The 20,886-nt window shown below is 48.5% G+C and overlaps 1 protein-coding gene across 2 annotated transcripts in view; it reads right to left on the reverse strand.

Moving 5' to 3' along the window:
• FA2H (fatty acid 2-hydroxylase) overlaps nt 1–16,878 on the reverse strand; it is a 61,516-nt gene extending 44,638 nt beyond the window's left edge. The window contains exon 1 of one of the 2 annotated variants that reach the window (XM_031002958.3): nt 16,536–16,878. In XM_031002958.3, coding sequence (XP_030858818.1) covers nt 16,536–16,874 — 339 coding nt within the window. In that variant the 5' untranslated portion in view covers nt 16,875–16,878. The remainder of the gene's footprint in view (nt 1–16,535) is intronic. The other variant, XM_031002959.3, reaches the window with a different exon arrangement.
• Nucleotides 16,879–20,886: the final 4,008 nt, after the last annotated feature.

Genomic DNA, 20,886 nt, shown 5'->3' on the forward strand with positions numbered 1-20,886 from the left:
AGCTGAGATAGCACCACTGTACTCCAGTCTGGGTGATAGAGTGAGAGCCTGTCTTTAAATATACATATATGCATGTATATGGGTAGAATCTCTGTGAGATTACACAAAAAAATGATGGTATTTATAGAGGGACTAGAGCGAGAGGGAAACAATTCTTTTTTTTTTTTTTTTTTTGAGACGGAGTCTCGGACTGTTGCCCGGGCTGGAGTGCAATGGTGTGATCTTGGCTCATTGCCACCTCCGCCTCCTGGGTTCAAGCAATTCTCCTGCCTCAGCCTCCTGAGTAGCTGGGATTATAGGCGCATACCACCACACCAGGCTAATTTTTTGTATTTTTAGTAGAGACAGGGTTTCACTATGTTGGCCAGACTGGTCTCGAACTCCTGACCTCGTGATCCGCCTGCCTCGGCCTCCTAAAATGCTGGGATTACAGTCATGAGCCACCGTGCCCGGCTGGAAACAATTCTTTTTTGCACATTCCTCTTAACTATTTAAATTTTTATGAACTATATTAATATGTAATTATTTTGATAGAAAAAATCTACTCTAATTTTAATCAACTATGCTATCCATTCCCTGAACAAACAGAATACTGCAGAATGTGATAAAACTTTGACATCAATCCTAATGAAATGCCATTAGAGAGTATTAATTAATGTCGATTAGAATGAGAGTTTCTAGGCCAGGACGGTGGCTCACACCTGTAATCCCAGCACTTTGGGAGGCTGAGGTGTGCGGATCACTTGAGGCCAGAAGCTCGAGACTAGCCTGGGCCACAGAGCAAGAACCCCATCTCTACAAAATATTAAAAAATAATTTTAAAAAAATGCAAGTGTCTAGGACACAGTGGATTTGAAACAGTCCAGGAAAAATCTCCTTCCCAGCCCTTTCAGCAGGTACCGCTTCCTGTATCTAGAACATTCCAGGGGAATCCTCCTGAAGGCCTTGGGATCTTGGCTGCATGCAAGGCTCAAAGCCAGGTAGCTGCCTACAAACTCTGCTCTCATCATGGCTGCCTGGCTCTGCACTAAAGTTCATGAGTCACCTTGGTCCCCTGCCTTATCAGGTCACGTCCCACTCTGTTGCACCTGGCAGGTTCTCCCTTAACACAGGTCTAGACTCATGACATCTAGTCTGGGACATTCTTTATACTCTTATCCTGACGGAGAAGATACTTAGGTGGGACCAGCAATTAGAACTCCAGGATTCATTTATTTCTATAAGGGAACTTCGATGTCAGTCTTCAATGTCTTTAAATGTGCACCAACATACTACACACGTTTCATTCATGACACATCTATCTTCCTCCCTTTTCCCAAGTCAGACCAGCCACTGCTGTAGAGAAGGTCTGATATGGAGGGCCCTAGGTCTTACTGCTGAGATGGGCGTTTCCTGGCTATGAGGGAGCAACATGCCATCGGCTGATTGGCTGGGATCAGCTCCAAACCACTCAGGGTGCAAGGTGAACTCACCTTTGTGGGTGAGATCAAGAGTGGTGGAGGAAGTAAGAGTTTCCCACTCCTTTTTCCATTCTTCCTACTAAAGACCCTTCTTAAACCTGTTTGTTGAGCACACCTGTGTCACCCACATGTACTTCCTTGTTTTCTAAACAAGAGAAACCTAGAGAGAAGGAGCATTTAAAATTCCCTTACTTTCCCTGGGAAGGTCACCTCTGCAAGCAAGACACTCCAGAGGTAACCGCAGTCCTGAATCAGGCTGCTTAGGGAGTCACAGCCATGCTGGCTGGAAGGCGAGGTGCTGGCCTGAGGCTCTGTCTGCCTATGGGATACTGTCTGGCAGTGCAGCCAGGGCCTCGCCTGCCCTATTTCACCTGGACAGGATTTGCATCTTGGAAAGGAGAAGCAGCAGCCACCTCCTAGGGGTCCCCTCTTCCTCTCCTGGTGTCTGCTGGAGCACTGATGAACATAGCACATTGCAACCCCATGGCAAGTTTTTTTAGGAAGGAGGTGAGGATCTACAAAGTTACCTCGTCCTGGACAGCCCCTCCTTAGGCATGCAAGGACAAAGGGACAAGAACCTTAGCTTAGCAGCTGCCTTTCCTGACCTAGCAACTCCTCTTCCATGTGTGATGGTACACATGAAATCCCACTACAGGGATCATCGTTATCCAAGTGTTCTTTATCTGAGTTCCTGAAGAAAGTTGCAAATGACAGGAGAATTGCTTGTCCACTCCTCTGGACACCCCCTACGCTGCCGCTGCAGCTGAGCCACACACCAGTGACCTCCGGGCAAGTCAGACCAACCTCCAGGACACCAGGCCCCCGAGGGAGCATGCTGGGAGCCATAAATCATTATTATTTCAGCTTTCCCATGTATTTGGGGTGTTTTGCAGGCCCTAATGCTCATAAAGGAAGTATTCTCTAGCCTGGCTAAACTAAAATTGTCTAAATTAAAGACTTTGGGATACAACTGCAGCAACCAGGCATTTCCTAACCGTGTGTGATGCCAGGTAAAGCTTTTCAAGCCAACACATCATCCCAGCTTACACTCTGACCCACACTCCCTCACCCCATGAAAGGGCAGCTGCCAGGAAGCTGGAGTGATCCGCTGATTAATCAGTAACTGAGCGTGCAGGGAGTCAATGACACGTCAGAGGAAGGCACGCCTGCTCCCCCCAGGAAATCCCCATCACATGAGTATACTCATTGCCTCACGTCATCCTAGAAGACAAGTTTATGAAGTCTAGAAAGCAAACAGCTTCAGCCTAAGGATCCTTCTCCTTCTGTCTTCAGAGGCCTGCCTTCAGCCCAGTCAGAAGGATCAGAGGGGACCTTGGATGGTACCTCATCCCTCCTAGATCTGAAAGAAATGCATTTGGTACCCCTCGGCTTAATCTCATGTCTAAGATTTGTCCCTAATGAGTATGCATTGAAAATACTGGGCACTTGGAGACCCATATTGCAGGATCTCTCTGAACTACAGGTTCCTACATCCACTCCACCCACTTTAAGAGTTCAAGCAGAAATCTATGGGATGGGGTGGGAGGATGGAGACCGTCAGGAAAGACAGAGAATGGATGCTGGGCTTAACATCTAGGTGATGGGATGACCTGGGCAGCAAACCACCATGGCACACGTTTACCTATGTAACAAACCTGCACATCCTGCACGTGTACCCCTAAAGTTAAAATAAAAGTTGGAAGGGAAAAAAAGTCTATGGAAAAATACTTTGAAAAATGTAGACAGGGTTGGGTGCGGTGGTTCATGCCTGTAATCCCAGCACTTTGGGAGGCCAAGGCGAGCGGATCACCTGAGGTCAGGAGTTCGAGACCAGCCTGGCCAACATGGTGAAACCCTGTCTCTACTAAAAATACAAAAATTAGCCGGGCGTGGCGGCATACACCTGTAATCCCAGCTACTCGGGAGGCTGAGACTGGAGAATCGCTTGGATCAGGGAGGCAGAGGTTGTAGTGACCTGAGATCATGCCACTGCACTCCAGCCTAGGCAACAGAGCAAGACTCTGTCTCAAAAAAAAAAAAAAAAAAAAGAAAGAAAGAAAAACGTAGATCACTATATACACTTAAGGTGTGTTACTATTAGCTCTACAGGGATCTTCGTTATCCAACTGTTCTTTATCTGCGTTCCTGAAGATTCAAGTTGCAAAAGACAGCAAAAATCATGTAGATATTTATGAGTCAGTTGTTTAATAAATTTGGCCCTTGCTCAAATACTGACCACCTCCTACCCCAACTTTGCCCTGCCCATCTAGGCAAAGTGTTCTCTCTTTGATGGTTAGAGGGTGCTATCATCCAACAATATGCAATGTATCCAAATGCAAAGTAAGATAAACATCCATGCAGAAAAAAGACAGAAAACTTCATGAAGTCACTGAAAGCAGTGGAGAACTGTTTGACTCACAACTCCATTGCCAAATAAGGAGGCCAGTATTGAAAAAGGGGCAAGGAATGAAGGAAGAAGCCTTTCAAAAGAGATAGATCTGTTAAAGGATGAAGAGAGACCCTTAGCCCTTAAATACACTTGTTAATAAGATGACTTATTTAGGAGTAAGCTGTGAATGTTCAAATTGGAGTTTATGGCATGTCACATTGTGCTTCCACACAATTTTTTTTTTGAGACAGGGTCTCACTCTGTCACCCAGGCTGGAGTGCAGTGGCGTGATCTCGGCTCACTGCAACCTCCACCTCCCAGGTTCAAGTGATTCTCCTGCCTCAGCCTCCTGAGTAGCTGGGACTGCAGGTGCCCACCATCAAGTCTGGCTAATTTTTTGGGATTTTTAGTAGAGACGGGGTTTCACCATATTAGCCAGGGTGGTCTTGATCTCCTGACCTCGTGATCCACCCGCCTCGGCCTCCCAAAGTGTTGGGATTACAGGCGTGAGCCACCGTGCCCGGCCCATACAATTTTGTTGGAAAAACCACACATGTGCACAAAACCAACACGACTTGACTCATTATTTGCTCAACTAAAAATCAGTGCAACACTGCAATCTTTAAGTCCTTTTCAGTTTCTTTTTAAAAGATAATCAATTTCCCTCTCCCAACCCCTTGTCCTATGTCTATGAAATTTTGGTCTTCATTTAGAATAGAGTAACTTTTTTTCAAGATGGAGTCTCACTCTGTCACCTAGGCTGGAGTGCAGTGGCACGATCTTGGCTCACTGCAACCTTGGCCTCCCTGGTTCAAGCAATTTTCCTGCTTCAGCCTCCCGATTAACTGGGACTACAGGTGCATGCCATCACGCCCAGCTAATTTTTGTATTTTTAGTAGAGATGGGGTTTCACCATGTTGGTCAGGCTGGTCTTGAACTCCTGACCTTGTGATCCACCCACCTCAGCCTCCCAAAGTTCTGGGATTACAGGCATGAGCCACTGCGCCCGGCCTAGAGTAGAATAACTTTAAAAAGTGGCCTTTTATTAGGATTCAAGGACTCTTCTACTTGGGTCTAAGGAACAACTGAATTTTTTATGGCACTTTGTCTCCAACCAGCAGAAGTCATTATGGTTGTTTCCAGAAGACCTTGCCTGGCACAAGAGAAAGCAACCATCAAACCAAGCTGATCTGTCCTTTTCCCTGTTTGGGGGCAACACAGGATCATGGAAGCTGGATTTATTCAGTCCAGCGAGGTGCTCCTTATTCCTCCACAGCAGAGTCCCAAAGTGTAGGCCTTGATCAAACTGACTTTAAGATTTGAGGTCTTTCTTTGATCTTTGTGAGTAAACAATGCCATTTCATAGATTTCTGTTATTACCTAAGACTAGGGGCTATGTACAAGTACCTAAGTGGGTTATTATGAGTTATTAACGTTTGGAATTTTTTTTGTTTTTTTGAGACAGAGTCTCATTCTGTTACCCAGGCTGGAGTGCAGTGGCGTGATTTCCATTCACTGCAACCTCAGCCTCCCAGGTTCAAGCAATTCTCGTATCTCAGCCTCCCGAGTAGCTGGGATTACAGGCATGCACCACCACACCCGGCTAGTTTTTTGTATTTTTAGTAGAGACGAGGTCTCACCATGTTGGCCAGGCTGTTCTTGAACTCCTGGCCTCAAGCGATCCGCCTTCCTCAGCCTCCCAAAGTGCTGGGATTACAGGCGTGCGCCACCGTGCCCGGCCTGGAATTTATAAACTAAAACCAGCCATATCTAGAGATCCCTTAAAACTCTAATTCCATTTCTCATTAGGTAATCTGAACATCATTCAATGCTAAGCAACATTGGAAAGGTCCTACTGGGTACAAGAGAACATAGAGAACTAGAATTCTACTCCCCCTCTTAAAGGAGAAATTACAACTAATTTACTTAGGTAATTTTCAAGCAAGTTTATTGCAGGTTGCATGGTTCACTCTAAGTATATAATGACATACTTTCATGAATGAAATTGGTGGCTACTAGTTTTACTGTAACAGGATTTTAAAAATACTTTCTATGCATCAGACTTCAAATAAGTTAAAGCAAATCCCGCCACCTTCAAATTTGCTTGCCTGGTATTGCTATTTAAATACTTTGCAATATACCATCAAGGTAAGAAACTGAAGTTATTTGGATAATAGTGTTTTGGGGGCAGTGTTTCACAATATAAAGTACTGAGTTTGAAGTTCATATTTCTCAATTATAAGCTTTATGAGTGTTGCTAGCATCAAGTTTGTTGTTCTCGAATTCTGTTGTTGTGGCTGAGCTCTTTTTCCATCAGAGAGAAAGAGCAGGTGGGGAAAGTGGTCATTAGAGTCTTCTGCCCACCTTACAATACCATGTGACCCAGCAATCCAGTTACTGGGTATATACCCACAGGAATATAAATCATTCCATCACAAAGACACATGTACATGTATGTTCATTGCAGCACTGTTCACAACAGCAAAGACATGAAGTCAACCCAAACGCCCATCAATGGTAGACTGGATAAAGAAAATGTGGTACATATACACCATGGAATACTATGCAGCCATAAAAAAGAACGAGATCATGTCCCTTGAGGGAATATGGATGGAGCTGGAAGCCATTATCCTTAGCAAACTAAGGCAGGAACAGAAACCAAATACCACATGTTCTCACTTATAAGTGGGAGCTAAATGATGAGAACTTATGGACATGAAGATGGAAACAACAGATACCTGAGGCCTCCACCTGAGGGTGCAGGATAGGAGGAGGGAGAGGAGCAGGAAACATAACTAATGGGTACAAGGCTTAACACCTGGGTGACAAAATAATCTGTACTACAAACCCCCATGACATGAGTTTACCTATTTAACAAACCTGCACATGTATTGCTGAACTGAGAAGTTTAAAAAAAAAAAAAAGAATAGGAGCAATTAGAGAAGACTGAGAACCACTGTTCTGAGTCTACGTGCTTTAGAGAATTTTGCATGAAAAGACACCAGAAAGAGTAAACAGGACTAGAAACCCAGGCAACCTGGGACATACCTATGAGTATCACCCAGGTACTTATAGCTACATGGGGACTGGGGAGGTCTTAACCCTGAGAGCAATGTGGGTCTCGATTGAGATTTTCTATGGTTAACTTCACTTCTAACCCCTGAAGGAGACTCATGGGACGGGTAGACTGTAAGAGCCTGCTAAGGGAGAGGTTTTGCTAACTCTCTCTGGCTGCAAAGAACTGAGGACAAAGGCAGAAATGAGTGACTTGCTTGATGGTTCTCCATCCTTTCCATCAACTCCCAACCGTTTAACTAACAAGACACAGAAAAGAGATTTTTCTTAATTTTTTTTTTTTTTGATACAAAGTCTCGCTCTTGTCCCCCAGGCTGGAGTGCAATGGCGCGATCTTGGCTCACTGCAACCTCCGCCTCCTGGGTTCAAGCGACTCTCCTGCCTCAGCCTCCCAAGTAGCTGGGATTATAGGCATGCACCACCACACCTGGCTAATTTTTGTATTTTTAGTAGAGACGAGGTTTCACCATGTTGGCCAGGCTGGTCTCGGACTCCTGACCTCAGGTAATCCGCCTGCCTTGGCCTCCCAAAGTGCTGGGATTACAGGCATGAGCCACCGTGCCCGGCTATGTTTCATTCTCAAAGTATCTTGCATATGCTAATATTTCCTTTTCAATTATGCACATACCTCAGTTTTCCAAGCAACTCATTCATCCACTTATTCAAACATTTATTTATTCATTCATTCATTTTTTTTGAGACAGGGTCTCACTCTGCTGCCCAGACTGGAGTACAAATGGTGCAATCACGGCTCACTGCAGCCTTGACCTCCTGGGCTCAAGCAATCTCCCAAATAGCTGGGACTACAGACACATGACCATGCCTGGCTATGTTGGAAAATTTTTTTGTAGACCTAGGGTCTCACTATGCTGCCCAGGCTGGCCTTGAACTCCTGGTCTCAAGCTCTCTTTCTGCCTTGGCCTCCCAAAGTGCTGGGATTACAGGTATGAGCCCATACCCAGAGCATTCAAATATTTATTAGTACCTATTGGTATGTACCAGTGTGCCTGTGTGTGCTAGAGAAATCCAGATGAATTAGACAAGTCCAGTCCTTGGGGAGTTTACAGATTAGTAGACAAAATAATAGGGAAGACAAGAGCCATAGTGGAAATATGTTAAATAAGAAAGAATGTTATCTGCTGGGTGTGGTGGCTCACATCTGTGATCCCAGCACTTTGGGAGGCCGAGGCAGGTGAGGTCAGGAGTTCAAGATCAGCCTGGCAAACATGGTGAAACCCTGTCTCTACTAAAAATACAAAAATTAGCCAGGCATAGTGGTGGGCACCTGTAATCCCAGCTACTCGGGACGCTGAGGCAGGAGAATCGCTTGAACCTGGGAGGCAGAGATTACAGTGAGCTGAGATCGTGCCACTGCACTCCAGCCTGGGGCCTGGGGAACACAGCAAGACTCTGTCTCAAAAAAAAAAAAAAAAGTTATGAATGCTGTAAGATAGGTTCAGGTAAAGAGCTATGAGAGTCTGAGCGAAGGGGAAAAAAGCAGATATAGGTGAGGAGGTAAGGAGCATCTCTGTGGAAGAAAGAGGACTCAAGCTGGACTTAAGGGATATGGCAATAGGGAGCCATTGAATACTTAGGAGCCCTGCCATAACATGATCAAGTTCTCTTCAGAAAGGTTCAGAGACAATCGGGAACAGAGGAGGACCTGCCCAAGAGACTGCCACAATAGTGAGGGTAGCGAGGCTCTAGCCAAACTAGGGAAGTAGTGGGGGGAATGTTCCAGAAGGAAGACTAAGGGGGGGGCTCCTGAAGATCAACAGGTGGTCCAAGCCATTGGCTCTTCTTGCTCCAGTTACTCCCCATTTTCTCCCTCTGCCTATGGATTCTCTAGGACAGAGTAGCCAATGGAAACAGTTACTGTGAAGAGTAAGAAAAACATCAATAACACCCCAGACATAATACTGAGTGAAAGCAGCCATCAACAGAGTGCAAGATGCCCATATAAACATGAGGGATTCACAAAACTATCCTATGGTGATAGAGATTAGAACAGTGGCTGCCTCTGGGAGGCGCTGTTGCCTGGGAGGAGGCAGGAGCCTGTGCTAGGTGCTGGAAGAGTTCTAGGTCTTGATCTGGGTGGTGGCAACAGAGATGTTTACATAGGTTAAAAAAAAAAAAAATTGGCCGGGCATGGTGGCTCACGCCTGTAACCCAACACTTTGGGAGGCTGAGGCAGGCAAATCGCGAGGTTAAGAGATCAAGATCATCCTGGCCAACATAGTGAAACCCCGTCTCTACTAAAAATACAAAAATTAGCTGGGCGTGGTGGTGTGTGCCTGTAATCCCAGCTACTTGGGAGGCTGAGGCAGGAGAATCGCTTGAACCTGGGAGGCGGAGGTTGCAGTGAGCCGAGATTGTGCCATTGCACTCTAGCCTGGTGACAGAGGGAGACTCATAAAAAAAAAATCACTGAGCTGTATGTTTAAGCTTTGTGCACTTTTCTGGGAAATGAGAAGTGAGAGAAACTAACAATGGAGACTGAGAAGTCACGACCGGGTTCTGGGTGGTGTGTGAGGCACAATCTGTGAATATGCTACCTGACTTTTCAAAAGGGACTCTGCAGATGTCATTAAGTGAAAGATCTTGAGATGAGGAGATTATCCTGGATCATCTAGGTGGGTCCAGTGTGACCCTGAGTGTACTTCTAAGTGGAAGATGGATGTAGGAGCATCAGTCGTAGGAGGAGACGCAGCAACAGAGGCAGAGGCTGGCATGATGAGATTGCTGGCTGGGCCAAGAGCCAAGGAATGCAGGCAGCCTCCAGTAGCTGGAAAAGGCAGGAAAAAAGAATCTCCCCTAGAGCCTCCAGAAGGAATGCTTCCCTGCAGATTCATTTTTTACTTTGGAACTGTAAGAGAGTAAATGTGTGTTGCTTTAAGCCACCGAGTTTGTGATAATTTGCCAGAGAAGCAATCAAAAATGAATTCAGGTGGAAAACCAAAAGGGTACAGCATCCAGCAGCCAGGTGAAGAAAGTGTACTGGAGGGGAGGAGGGGTGATCAATGGTGTCACCAGTTGCTGCCAGGCCATGCAAGGTAAGGTGAGCACTGACCACTGGGTGGAGGAAGGCGAAGGTCCTGGTAACGCCAGCAAGGGCTGTTTCCGTGGTGTGGTGGGTTACAGAGCGCATGGGATGCTCATCACCTGTCTAAATAAATGAAGACTACATACAGACCAATGAGGAGCATGTGTCATAAGAAAAAAAATAAGTGAAGATGATGAATGCTGTTGCCGAAGCATCAGTCTGGGTTATTTCCCGGGAATACTTCCAAAGACAATTACTCTCATGTATTTCTAGGAGTCCTGTTTGTTTCTTTTTATTTCCTCCAGAGAATCCTAATTTTTGACCCTCTTCCCAATTCTGGGTCTCAAAGCCTCTTTATTCACTGAATTGTGGGGTGACACCAGAGAGCACTCCTGGAGCTTGTGCTGACCCTGGGGTGGCCATGGAACTGCAGTGACCTGGGCCCTGGATGCCCCACCAGCTGGCCCTAGCTTCGTCCTCCAGGTCAGACTCGCCTGGCACCATAGCAGGCCAGAGTGTAGAAGCCCCTGCAGGTGGTAGAGGGCAGTGACTGTTGATTGCTCAGGCAGGCTCCCCTGGGATGCCCCCTTAGAGGCCAAGCGATCTCAGCCCCTTCAGTAAGTCGACTTCTCGGCTCTACTCTGCTCAGAAGGTGGCGGCAGTTCAGCAAATTCCCCAAGCATCAGTTTTTATCAGACCGGCTTTCCAAGATGGGCTGAGCTCAAGATGTTCCCGGTCCTGGGTAGGGTGGAAACTCCAAGTCTTCCTGCACTTAGGTCTCCTCCTTATTGTCCCTCCCCATTTAATTATTCAAGCCCTGAAGCTCTGAATGGCCAGAGCCCAAAGTCTTACAGACCCATGTGTGGCTGAATCTGTGGACTTCTCAGCCACGCTGAGACAGAGACAAACCCTGTGGGATTAAAACATGGCATCGAGACCTTCAGACATCAAGGTTACCCCAACACTAGTGGCTGAGGAGTCAGGCTTGCCTTCTCCCTAAAGTCTTCTCAAGCAGAGGGCATGGTCAGCTGGCATAGTCAGATATCTGCCCACGGTAGGACCTCTCCAGGACTGGTGGGGCATGGGGGAGTATGAGCCACCCTCTGGCAGTTATCATCCCTCTGGGTGGCAGGCTTGGGGCTCAGGAAAAACCCCAGCTCCATATTCACTTTATTTATTTATTGAGACGGGGTCTCCTCTGTCACTCAGGCTGCAGTGCAGTGGCATGATCACAGCTTATTGCAGGCTCAACTTCCCAGGCTCAGGTGATCCTCCCACCTCAGCCTCCCAAGTAGCTGGGACCACAGGTGCATGCCACCATGCCTGGCTAATTTTTGTAATTTTTTCTTGTACAGATAGTTTTTCACCATGTTGCCCAGGCTGGTCTCAAACTCCTGGGCTCTAGCGACCTGCCCACCTCAGCCTCCCAAAGTGCTGGGATTACAGGCATGAACCACCGTGCCTGGCCCCCATTCCCTTTGAAGTGCACGTAAAAGCTTTGATTTTACTGTTATTATCGCCAAGCATGAGTACATGGAAAAATAAAGTGGGTCAATTTAAAGATAAATATTAAATTATGACAGTTCAAGTGGTACACCAAATTGGTAAAAGGCGAAAGACTTATACAATCTGAAGGGTAACCAGAGTATAGTACACCAAACTGGGGGGAAAAAAACCTGGCGTGGTGATTCATGGATGCCCAGAGTCTGGGAAACACAGTAATATAGCCTGGGAAGGAGGTTTAGACCTAAAGTCCTTTCCTTGTCTATTTCTTTTGTGAAAAATGCCGGTCGCAGCTCAATAAGTGGACTTCATACTCTGCTAACACGTGGCTGCAGCTGGGAGAGCACTGCTCTCGCCTGAGCTTGGGGTGAGGCTCTTGACCCCACCGCCCTGAGCTCCTTCCCTGCTCAGCCACAGCTCTGTCACTTGCTCAAGGTGGGCAGGTTGGCTTCACCATGTCCAAGGCCGTGGCAGACAGCATGTTGGCTCAAACAAGTTGGACTTGCTTTGTGAATGTGCCTTCGTGTGAGCATGAATGTGTGTACATAGAGAGGGTGCAGCAAAGTGGGGTGCAGGGGGAACAAATGGGTCCAGGCCTTCTCCCTGGGGGAAGGGCCAGGATGCTCCCATCCAAGGGCTAAACCAGCAGGACAGGGCCCTAGGAGGGGCACCATTCAGAAACGAGCCCCAAACAACAGAGCTGGTTCATGGCACTCCCCTTCCCCAGCAAAAGCCTCCTGCTCCTCCAGAGACAGGGGGCTCTAACCACAAGGGTGTCAGCATCCCTGGTCCAGCAGGAGAGGAGGGCAGTGCAAAAGGCAGCTTGGGGCTTGCTAGAAGGGCTTAGCTAGGGAGAAGAACAGAAATTGTCTCCATCCAGGCATCTCTTTGAAAGAATATCCCACCCCCAGATTTCTCCTTTGACAACCTCTCCCACAAGTTTTTTTTGTTTGTTTGTTTGTTTTTCAGACAGGGTCTTGCTCTGTCACCCAGGCTGGAGAGTACAGTGGTGTGATCTGGCTCACTGCAACTTCCACCTCCTGGGCTCCAGTGATCCTCTCACCTCAGCCTCCTGAGTAGCTGGGACTGTAGGCACGAGCCACCACACCCAGCTAATTTTTTGTAGAGACGGGGTTTCACCATGTTGCCCAGGCTGGTCTCGAACTCCTGGGCTCAAGTGATCCACCCACCTTGGCCTCCCAAAGTGCTGGAATTATAAGCATGAGCCACTGTGCCCAGCCTTCCTCTCTCTCAATTTAAAGACAACCCTGTACTAGTTCTTAGGTTAGAACTCTGAAGGCAGAAGCTGGCAGCCCAGTGGAGGGCTGGGCTAGTGTGACCATTGTCAAGTTTGGGCTATGTGTCTGCAGATGCATTGTTTTGAGTTTTGTTCCACATGCTCAGGTTGGGGCCCAGAAGTAAGGACGTCTGCAGCATGGCCCGCCCTCGGGCTCTTAGGCAACAGATGAGCATACAGGTCAGAAGCACGTATGAGACTGGGTCCCTGGGTCCCTCCCTAAGCATCAGACAAGGCAAACCATGGTGCTAGGTGGTTAGCAGAGCTGGGAGGTGGGGCCATCCAGGGCAGCTGGCCAGGGGTGGCTGTAAGCATACTCAGGATGGTGTTGCGAGGACGAGCCACACCCTAAGGCTCCTTTCTAGAGGATACAGTGACAACACAGGGCGGGCCCATGAGCCACCGCAAACCTGTCAGTCTCAACCTCTCTTATTTCCTGCACTCAGTTTTTCTTTTCTTTTCTTTTTTCTTTTCTATTTTTTTGTGACAAAATCTCACCTGTCGCCCAGACTGGAATGCAGTGGTGCGATCTCAGCTCACTGCAACTTCTGCCTCCTGGGTTCAAACGATTCTCCTACCTCAGCCTCCCGAGCAGCTGGGATTACAGGCATGCACCACCACGCCCAGCTAATTTTTGTATTTTTAGCAGAGATAAGATTTTACCGTGTTGCCCAGGCTGATCTCGAACTCCTGACCTCAAGTGATCCGCCTGCCTCAGCCTCCCAAGCAGCTGGGAGGGCACCACCACACCTAGTGCACAACCACACCCGGCTAATTTTTTGTATTTTTAGTAGAGACAGCGTTTCACCATGTTGGCCAGGCTGGTCTCAAACCCCTGACCTCAAGTGATCCACCCGCCTTACCCTCCCAAATTCCTGGGATTACAGGTATGAGCCACCGTGCCCGGCCTCCTGCACTCAGTTTTTCTTATATCTTCTTCTAAACCCTTCAGCATGACCCGACACCAAACACCAACCTCTCAGATTAAACTGGGCCCTCACCACAGAATGCCGAGTCCCAGCATATTGTCTAGAGACTCTCCCAAATTCATCCCCCTTCTCCCCATGGTCACAGCCACTGCAGTGGCAGCCATGCAGCAGCATACTGCCTGATCTCCTCACACCCACTTAGGCTGTCTCTGTTCCTCCTTGAAACTGCAGCCAGGGTCCTCTTCCAAAGATGCAAATCTGACCATGAACCCTGCCTGAACCTCTTCCCTGGCTTCTTTTTTTTTTTTTTTTTTTGAGATGGAGTCTTGCTCTATTGCCCAGGCTGAAGTGCAGTGGCGCGATCTTGGCTCACAGCAACCTCCACCTCCCGGGCTCACCTGGCTTCCCATTTTTGTTAGAGTCAAGTCCCAAATCCTGACCACAGCCTACGAAGCCCTGTGTGATGTGGCCCCGGCTGACTTTTGGTCTCCCCCAACAACCCTGTCCTTGCCCATCATTCTCTGGCCACGTTGGTTTTCTTTGCAGTCTTTTACTATGTCAAGCTCTTCCTGCCAGAGCCTTCACACATGCTGTCCCCTTTGCCCGAAATATTCTTCCTGCTACATGTCACCTGGCTAAGCCCAGCCTATCAATCAGCTCTCAGTGTCAATGTCGCTTTCTCAAGAAGGTTCTCTATGCTCCTCCCCTCTAGATCTGTACTCTGATACACCATTAATTAAGCAACTATCATGTGATCTGTGTGTTCCCTCTCCTTCCCCATTATCCCATTAGCTCCATGAAGACAGGAACCGAATTGGTTTTGTTCATTGATATCTCCCCACACCCAGCACAGTGCTGTCAACCCATTAAGGAACCAGTTCCATGACTGAATAAATGATGGAGAAATTAGGCAGGATGACCCAATGAAAAGCCACCCGAAACAGTGGGTGCTAAGTCCTTTCAACCAAAGATCTAAGAGTAGTTGCTGGGCTCATCTTGAAAGCAAGAGTTAGAAGCAGGGGACAATTGTTGGTTTTCAGGAGTCCCCCTTATCCACGGTTTCACTTTCCATGGTTTCAGTAACCCACGGTCAACCTGGGTCCAAAAATATAATTAAATGGAAAATTCCAGAAATAATTTATAAGTTTTAAATGAGTTTTCAATAGTAGCCAATGCCACATCACCACACCTGTCATTCACCTCACTCCAACCCATCATGTAGGCATCTTATTATCTTTTCTTTTTTTTGAGGTGAGCTCTCACTCTGTTGCTCAGGCTGGAGTGCAGTGGCATGATCATGGCTCACTGCAGCCTCCACCTCTCAGGTGATCCTCCCACCTTAGCCTCCCAAGTAGCTAGAATTATAGCCACATGCCACCACACCCGGCTAATTTTGGTATTTTTTGTAGACACAAGGTCCCCCTATGTTGCCCAGGCTGGTCTTGAACTCCTGGGCTCGAGCGATCCTCTTACCTCGGCCTCCCAAAGTGCTAGGATTACAGATGTCAGCCACCTTGCCTGGCCTCATGTTATCATCTTACATCATCACAAGAAGAGTGAGTACAGTACTATAAGATGTTTTGAGAGAAGGGGACCACATACAAATAGCTCTTATTACAGTATATTGTTATAACTATTCTATTTTATTATTGTTGTTGTTAATCTCTTCCTATTGTTCTTAATTTATAAATTTAACTTTATCATAGATATGCATATATGGGAAAAAACATAGCATATATAGGATTCGGTACTATCTGTGGTTTTAAGGATCCACCGAGGGTCTTGAAATGTATCCCCTTGGACAAGGGGGAACTACTGTATATCTAAGCATGATGGCTCCATACCAGTCCCAGAGCCAGGCCTGGGGAACATCCAGAGAGTCGCTTTGCCTCTGGCCTGAGCCTACCTGGAATCCTGTGGACTAGGTCTGTCTCCTCCACCCGAAGATTTTTGGGATGGAGCCAGCATTGATTTTGGAGTCAGATACATGTGGCTTTCCCACTATTTAGCTATTTGACCTTAGGCGCATTAATCAGAGCCTCCCTGAGCCTCAGATTCCATATCCTGAAATGGGAATAACAAAACCTGCCCCAGGTTGAGTTAAGGACTTAAATACCATCGGGAGCTGGTACTGCACAGCAGCGTGCAGCTCAGCACACAGTCTGGTCCAAAGTGCCGGTCCCTTTTCCTTGGCAAAACTGGCTCATGCCTTTCATTTCACTCTTTTGGAGTCCCAAGCCAGCGTGTAGGACAAGAATATAAGGGAAGGTCTGAGAGGTTGGAGGACACAGTCCACCCCAGATATGTCCCAGGCAAGGCCAGGGCGGCACCAGGAAACCCAAGCTAGTGAGAAGAGTTACGGATCTGTGCCTCTTTGAAGCAGAAGTGAGGTGGGATGGGGAGGTGGGAACAGGTTGAGTCCATTATCCAAACAGAAACGGAGAGTGGTTGCAAAGAGGGAGAGGCCGATAAGTGAAGAGGAAGGAAAGCCGAGGCGTATGGGGGGCTGGGGACAGAAACGGGAATCCAGGTTGTCGGAGGGCAGGGGCTGCAGAAGGAACACGCTGGAAGGAGGGGTGCTGGGGAAATGGGAGAGCTGGCACGGAGGAGGACCAGGCGGTAAGGGTGGAAAGGAAGAGCAAGTTCCTGGAGAGAGGAAGGAGGGGTTGGAGGGGACGACAGTGACCTGTTGCCTGGAGAGAAGAGAGGGAATGCGAGGGAAGGGAGGGCAGAGGCTGTCACCTTGGGTCCTGCTAGAGGGCAAGTGAACGGGGCTCGCCCGGGAGTGGAAGGCTGAGGGAGGCCTGGGTTGGGGTGGGGGTCCCCGGCCCGGCCGTACCTGCTGCTCCCCGCGGAGCTCTCCCACGTAGTACTGCTCCAACCAGCGGCGCGCGTTGGCCGAGTGCCTGTGCGGCGGCCCGTCCAGGTCGGCGCTGATGTCCTGGCCCGCCCTGGCCCGCAGCAGCTGCTCGCCCCCCGGGTGGTGCCGCACGAAGCTGGAGAGGTCGTAGAGGCGGGCCCCGCGGCGGACCCAGCACGCGCCGGCCGCCAGGCGCCGCTGGACCTCGGAGGGCGAGAAGGAGGCGGCGGGGGGCGGAGCGGGGGCCATGGCCGGAGACCGCAGCTCCCAGCGGCAGCCCGGCGTCTGCTCTGCTGCCACCCTGAGCGCCTCTAACATCCCGGGAGCCCCGGGGCCGTTCCGGGCGGGCCGCCACCGCACCTGCTCATTTGCATACCGCGCTCCCATTGGCCGGCCGGGAGCCCCGGCAGAGCCGCGAGGGGCGGGCCCGGCGCCCGGAGCTGCGCGCCAGGTGGCCCCGGACAGGGAGTGCCGCGCCCGCCAGGTGTGTCCCGCGCGGGAGGAGGGTGGGCGGACACAGGCGGAGCGAGTCTCCCCGTCGCGGGTGGTTGTCTGGGCGGACATCCTCGGTGGCCTGATCGCTGCTGGAATAACTTCAACTGCTTCCAGGGAGGAGCTGGCCGCATGGGACCCTCTGGCTCCAGGAGGTGCCCGAGAGAGCGAGAGGCGAATGAGGTGCTCGCCTCGGGTGCAAATATTTGTTTGTTTTTAAAATTTCAGTAGCTTTTGGGGTACCAGTGGTTTTTGGTTACATGGAGGAATTGTATAGTGGTGAGTCCTGAGATTTTAGTCCACCTGTCCCCCGACTAGTGTACATTATACCCAATGTGTAGGGTTTTGTGTGCGTGTGTGTTACACCCCCTCCCATTCTCCCTATTGTCCATTATATCACTCTGTATGCCTTTGCGTCCTCATAGCTTAGTTCCTACTTATGAGTGAGAACAGTGTTTGGTTTTCCATTCCTGAATCACTTTCACTTAGAATAATGGCCTCCAGCTCCATGCAAGTTGCTGCAAAAGACTTCATTTCGTTCCTTTTTATGGCTGAGTAGTATTCTATGGTGTATATCAACTACATTTTCTTTATCCACTCATTGGTTGATGGTTATTTAAGTTGCTTCCATATCTTTTCGATTGTGAATTGGGCTGCAAAAAACAAACATTCGTGTGCAAGTGTCTTTTTCATATAATGACTCTTTTCCTTTGGGTAGGTAACCAGTGGTGGGATTGCTGGGCCGAATGGTGAATCTACTTTTTCTCCCCTCCCCTCCCCTTCCCTTCCTTTCCCTTCCCTTCCCGTGACAAGGTCTCACTCTGTCACCCAGGCTGGAGAGTAGTGGTGCGATCTTGGTTCACTGCAGTCTCGACCTCCCGGGCTCAAGCAATCCTCTTACCTCAGCCTCCCAAGTAGCTGGCACTACAGGCATGCATCACTACGCCTGGCTAATTTTTGTATTTTTTGTAGAGACGAGGTTTCACCATGCTGCCCAGCATGGTCTCAAACTCCTGGGCTCAAGCGATTTGCCTGCCATGGCCTCTCATAGTGCACTTTTTTTTTTTTTTTTTTTTGAGACAGAGTCTCACTCTTGCCCAGGCTGAAGTGCAGTGGCACGATCTCAGCTCACTGCTACCTCCGCCTCCCGGGTTCAAGCGATTCTCCTGCCTCAGCCTCCAGAGTAGCTATGACTATAGGTGTGTGCCACCATGCCCGGCTAATTTTTCTGTATTTTTAGTAGAGACGGGGGTTTCACCATGTTGGCCAGGTTGGTCTCGAACTCCTGGCCTCAAGTGATCCTCCCGCCGCAGCCTCCCAAAATGCTGGGATTACAGGCGTGAGCCACCGCGCCCAGCCCCAAAGTGTACTTTCAGTTTGTTAAAGAATCTCTGTACTGTTTTCCAAACAAGTTGTACTAATTTATATTCCCACCAGCAGTGCATAGCATAAGCATCCCCCTTTCACTACATCCACGCAGACATCTACTGTTTCTTGACTTTTTAATAATGTTCGAGGGCAAAATGTAATGGGGCACCCCAAAACTCAGTCATCACTATATCTAATACCTGAACGTAATATTTAAAAAAAATTATATTGTTGGCTGGGTGCGGTGACTCACGCCTGTAATCCCAGCACTTTGGGAGGCCGAGGTGGGCGAATCACGAGGTCAAGAGATCGAGACCATCTTGGCCAACATGGTGAAACCCCATCTCTACTAAAAATACGAAAATTAGCTGGCTGTGGAGGCACGCGTCTGTAGTCCTAGCTACTTGGGAGGCTGAGGCAGGGGAATCGCTTGAATCTGGGAGTTGGAGGTTGCAGTGAGCCGAGAACGCCCCACCACACTCCAGCCTGGCGAGAAAGAGAGACTCTGTCTCAAAAAAAAAATTATTTTGTTGCACAATGTGAATGTTCTTAATGCCACTGAACTGTACACTGAAAATGGTTGGAATGGTAAATTTATATTATGTATATTTTACTGCAATACAAAATATATAAGAATGTTTTAAAGAATCACATTGTCAAAAGACAGGGGTGAGGGGTGGGGTTAGGGGGCATGGCATTGGCCACCTGTTTTTGTAAATAAAGTTTTATTGGAACCTGGGCCAGGGATTCATGAGACAGGGATGTGAAAGTGCAGGGTTAGCTCCTGTTTTTATTTAAAATTTTGATATTTTGTCCACCATGGATTTTTTTGCATTAATTTTGAAGTTTTACAATACTGCATTAAAATATTATTTATCTTGGTTACTTTTTTTGGTTTGTTTTTTGGCATGCCTGTAAATTTTGCACTCAGGGTTAGTGCCTCACTCCCTCACTCTAATCCTGGGCCCTGGGGAAGGACCTGAGGGGAGAACAGAGAACACTGTCTCCATTACAGAAGGGGAAGTAGGGGCCTACAGGAGTAAAGGCTGGGGGTGATGCTGTGTGGAAAGGAGGACTGAGTTTGTTCATCACAGTTTTGTTTAGAACAGGAAAAACTTGGTTGGGCATGGTGGCTCAGGCCTGTAATCCCAACCCTTTGGGAGGCCAAGGCAGGAGGATCGCTTGAGCCCAGGAGTTCAAGACCAGCCTGGGCAACAAAACAATACCTCGTCTCTACAAAAAAAAATTTTTTTTAATTGAGGCCAGGCCGGGCGCGGTGGCTCATGCCTGTAGTCCCAGCACTTTGGGAGGCCGAGGTGGGCGGATCACCTGAGGTTGGGAGTTTGAGACCAGCCTGACCAACATGGAGAAACTCTGTCTCTACTAAAAATAAAAAATTAGCTAGGCATGGTGGTGCGTGCCTGTAATCTCAGCTACTCAGGAAGGCTGAGGCAGGAGAATCATTTGAACCCGGGAGGCAGAGGTTGCAGTGAGATTGTGCCATTGCACTCCAGCCTGGGCAAGAAGAGCGAAACTCTGTCTCAAAAAAAAAAAAAAAAAAATTGAGGCCAGGTGCCGGTGGCTCACACCTGTAATCCTAGCACTTTGGGAGGCCAAGGCAGGCAGATCCCCTGAGGTCAAGAGTTTGAGACCAGCCTGGCGAACATGGTGAAACCCCGTCTCTACTAAAAATACAAGAAAATTAGTCGGGCGCAGTGGCATGCCCCTGTAGTCCCAGCTACTTGGAAGACTGAGGCTGGAGAATCGCTTGAACCCAGGCATCAGATGTTGCAGTGAGTGGAGATTGCACCACTGCACTCCAGCCTGCGTGACAGAGCGAGGCTCCATCTCAAAAAGAATTGGATAAATAAATAATTTTAAAAATTAGCCAGTTGTAGTGATGCAGGCCTATCGTCCTAGCTACTGGGGAGGCCGAGGCCAAAGGCTCTCTTGAGTCCAGGAGTTTGAGGCTGCAGTATCCTATGACTGCACCACTGCACTCCAGCCTGGGCAACAGAGTGAGCTCCATCTCTTAAACAGAAAACAAAAAGCAGAAAAGCCACACCCAGCTTTACTTGCTCAGCCACAGGGGATCCCACTTGAACTCATGATTTGTAATCAAATGCTCCTGGTACAGAGGCTAACCCATTCAGCTGGCTTTTGTCTCTTTCAGGAAAGATATTTTAAGGATCATCCCCATTTGTGCCCTTCTGGGGCCAGGCATCTGTGCTGGGCCAGTTCAAGTATGGGAAGCCTGGCCCAGATGCCTCAGGGGTCCCCAGGTCAGAAGAGCCGCCCCTCTTCCCTCTCCCTTCTCTTTGGACTGACCCTCAGGGAGTAGGCGAGAGTTTTGCTGTCTGTGGGTCTATGGAGCACCTGCCCATCAGGCCTAGAGGCCTTACATCAACAGAGTTGTTGCTTTTCTCAAGCGGTGAACGCATAAGTAGTCACCTTTACCCAACTTCCACAC

This window comes from Gorilla gorilla, chromosome 18, assembly GCF_029281585.2.
Source record: "Gorilla gorilla gorilla isolate KB3781 chromosome 18, NHGRI_mGorGor1-v2.1_pri, whole genome shotgun sequence".
Taxonomy (NCBI): domain Eukaryota; kingdom Metazoa; phylum Chordata; class Mammalia; order Primates; family Hominidae; genus Gorilla; species Gorilla gorilla.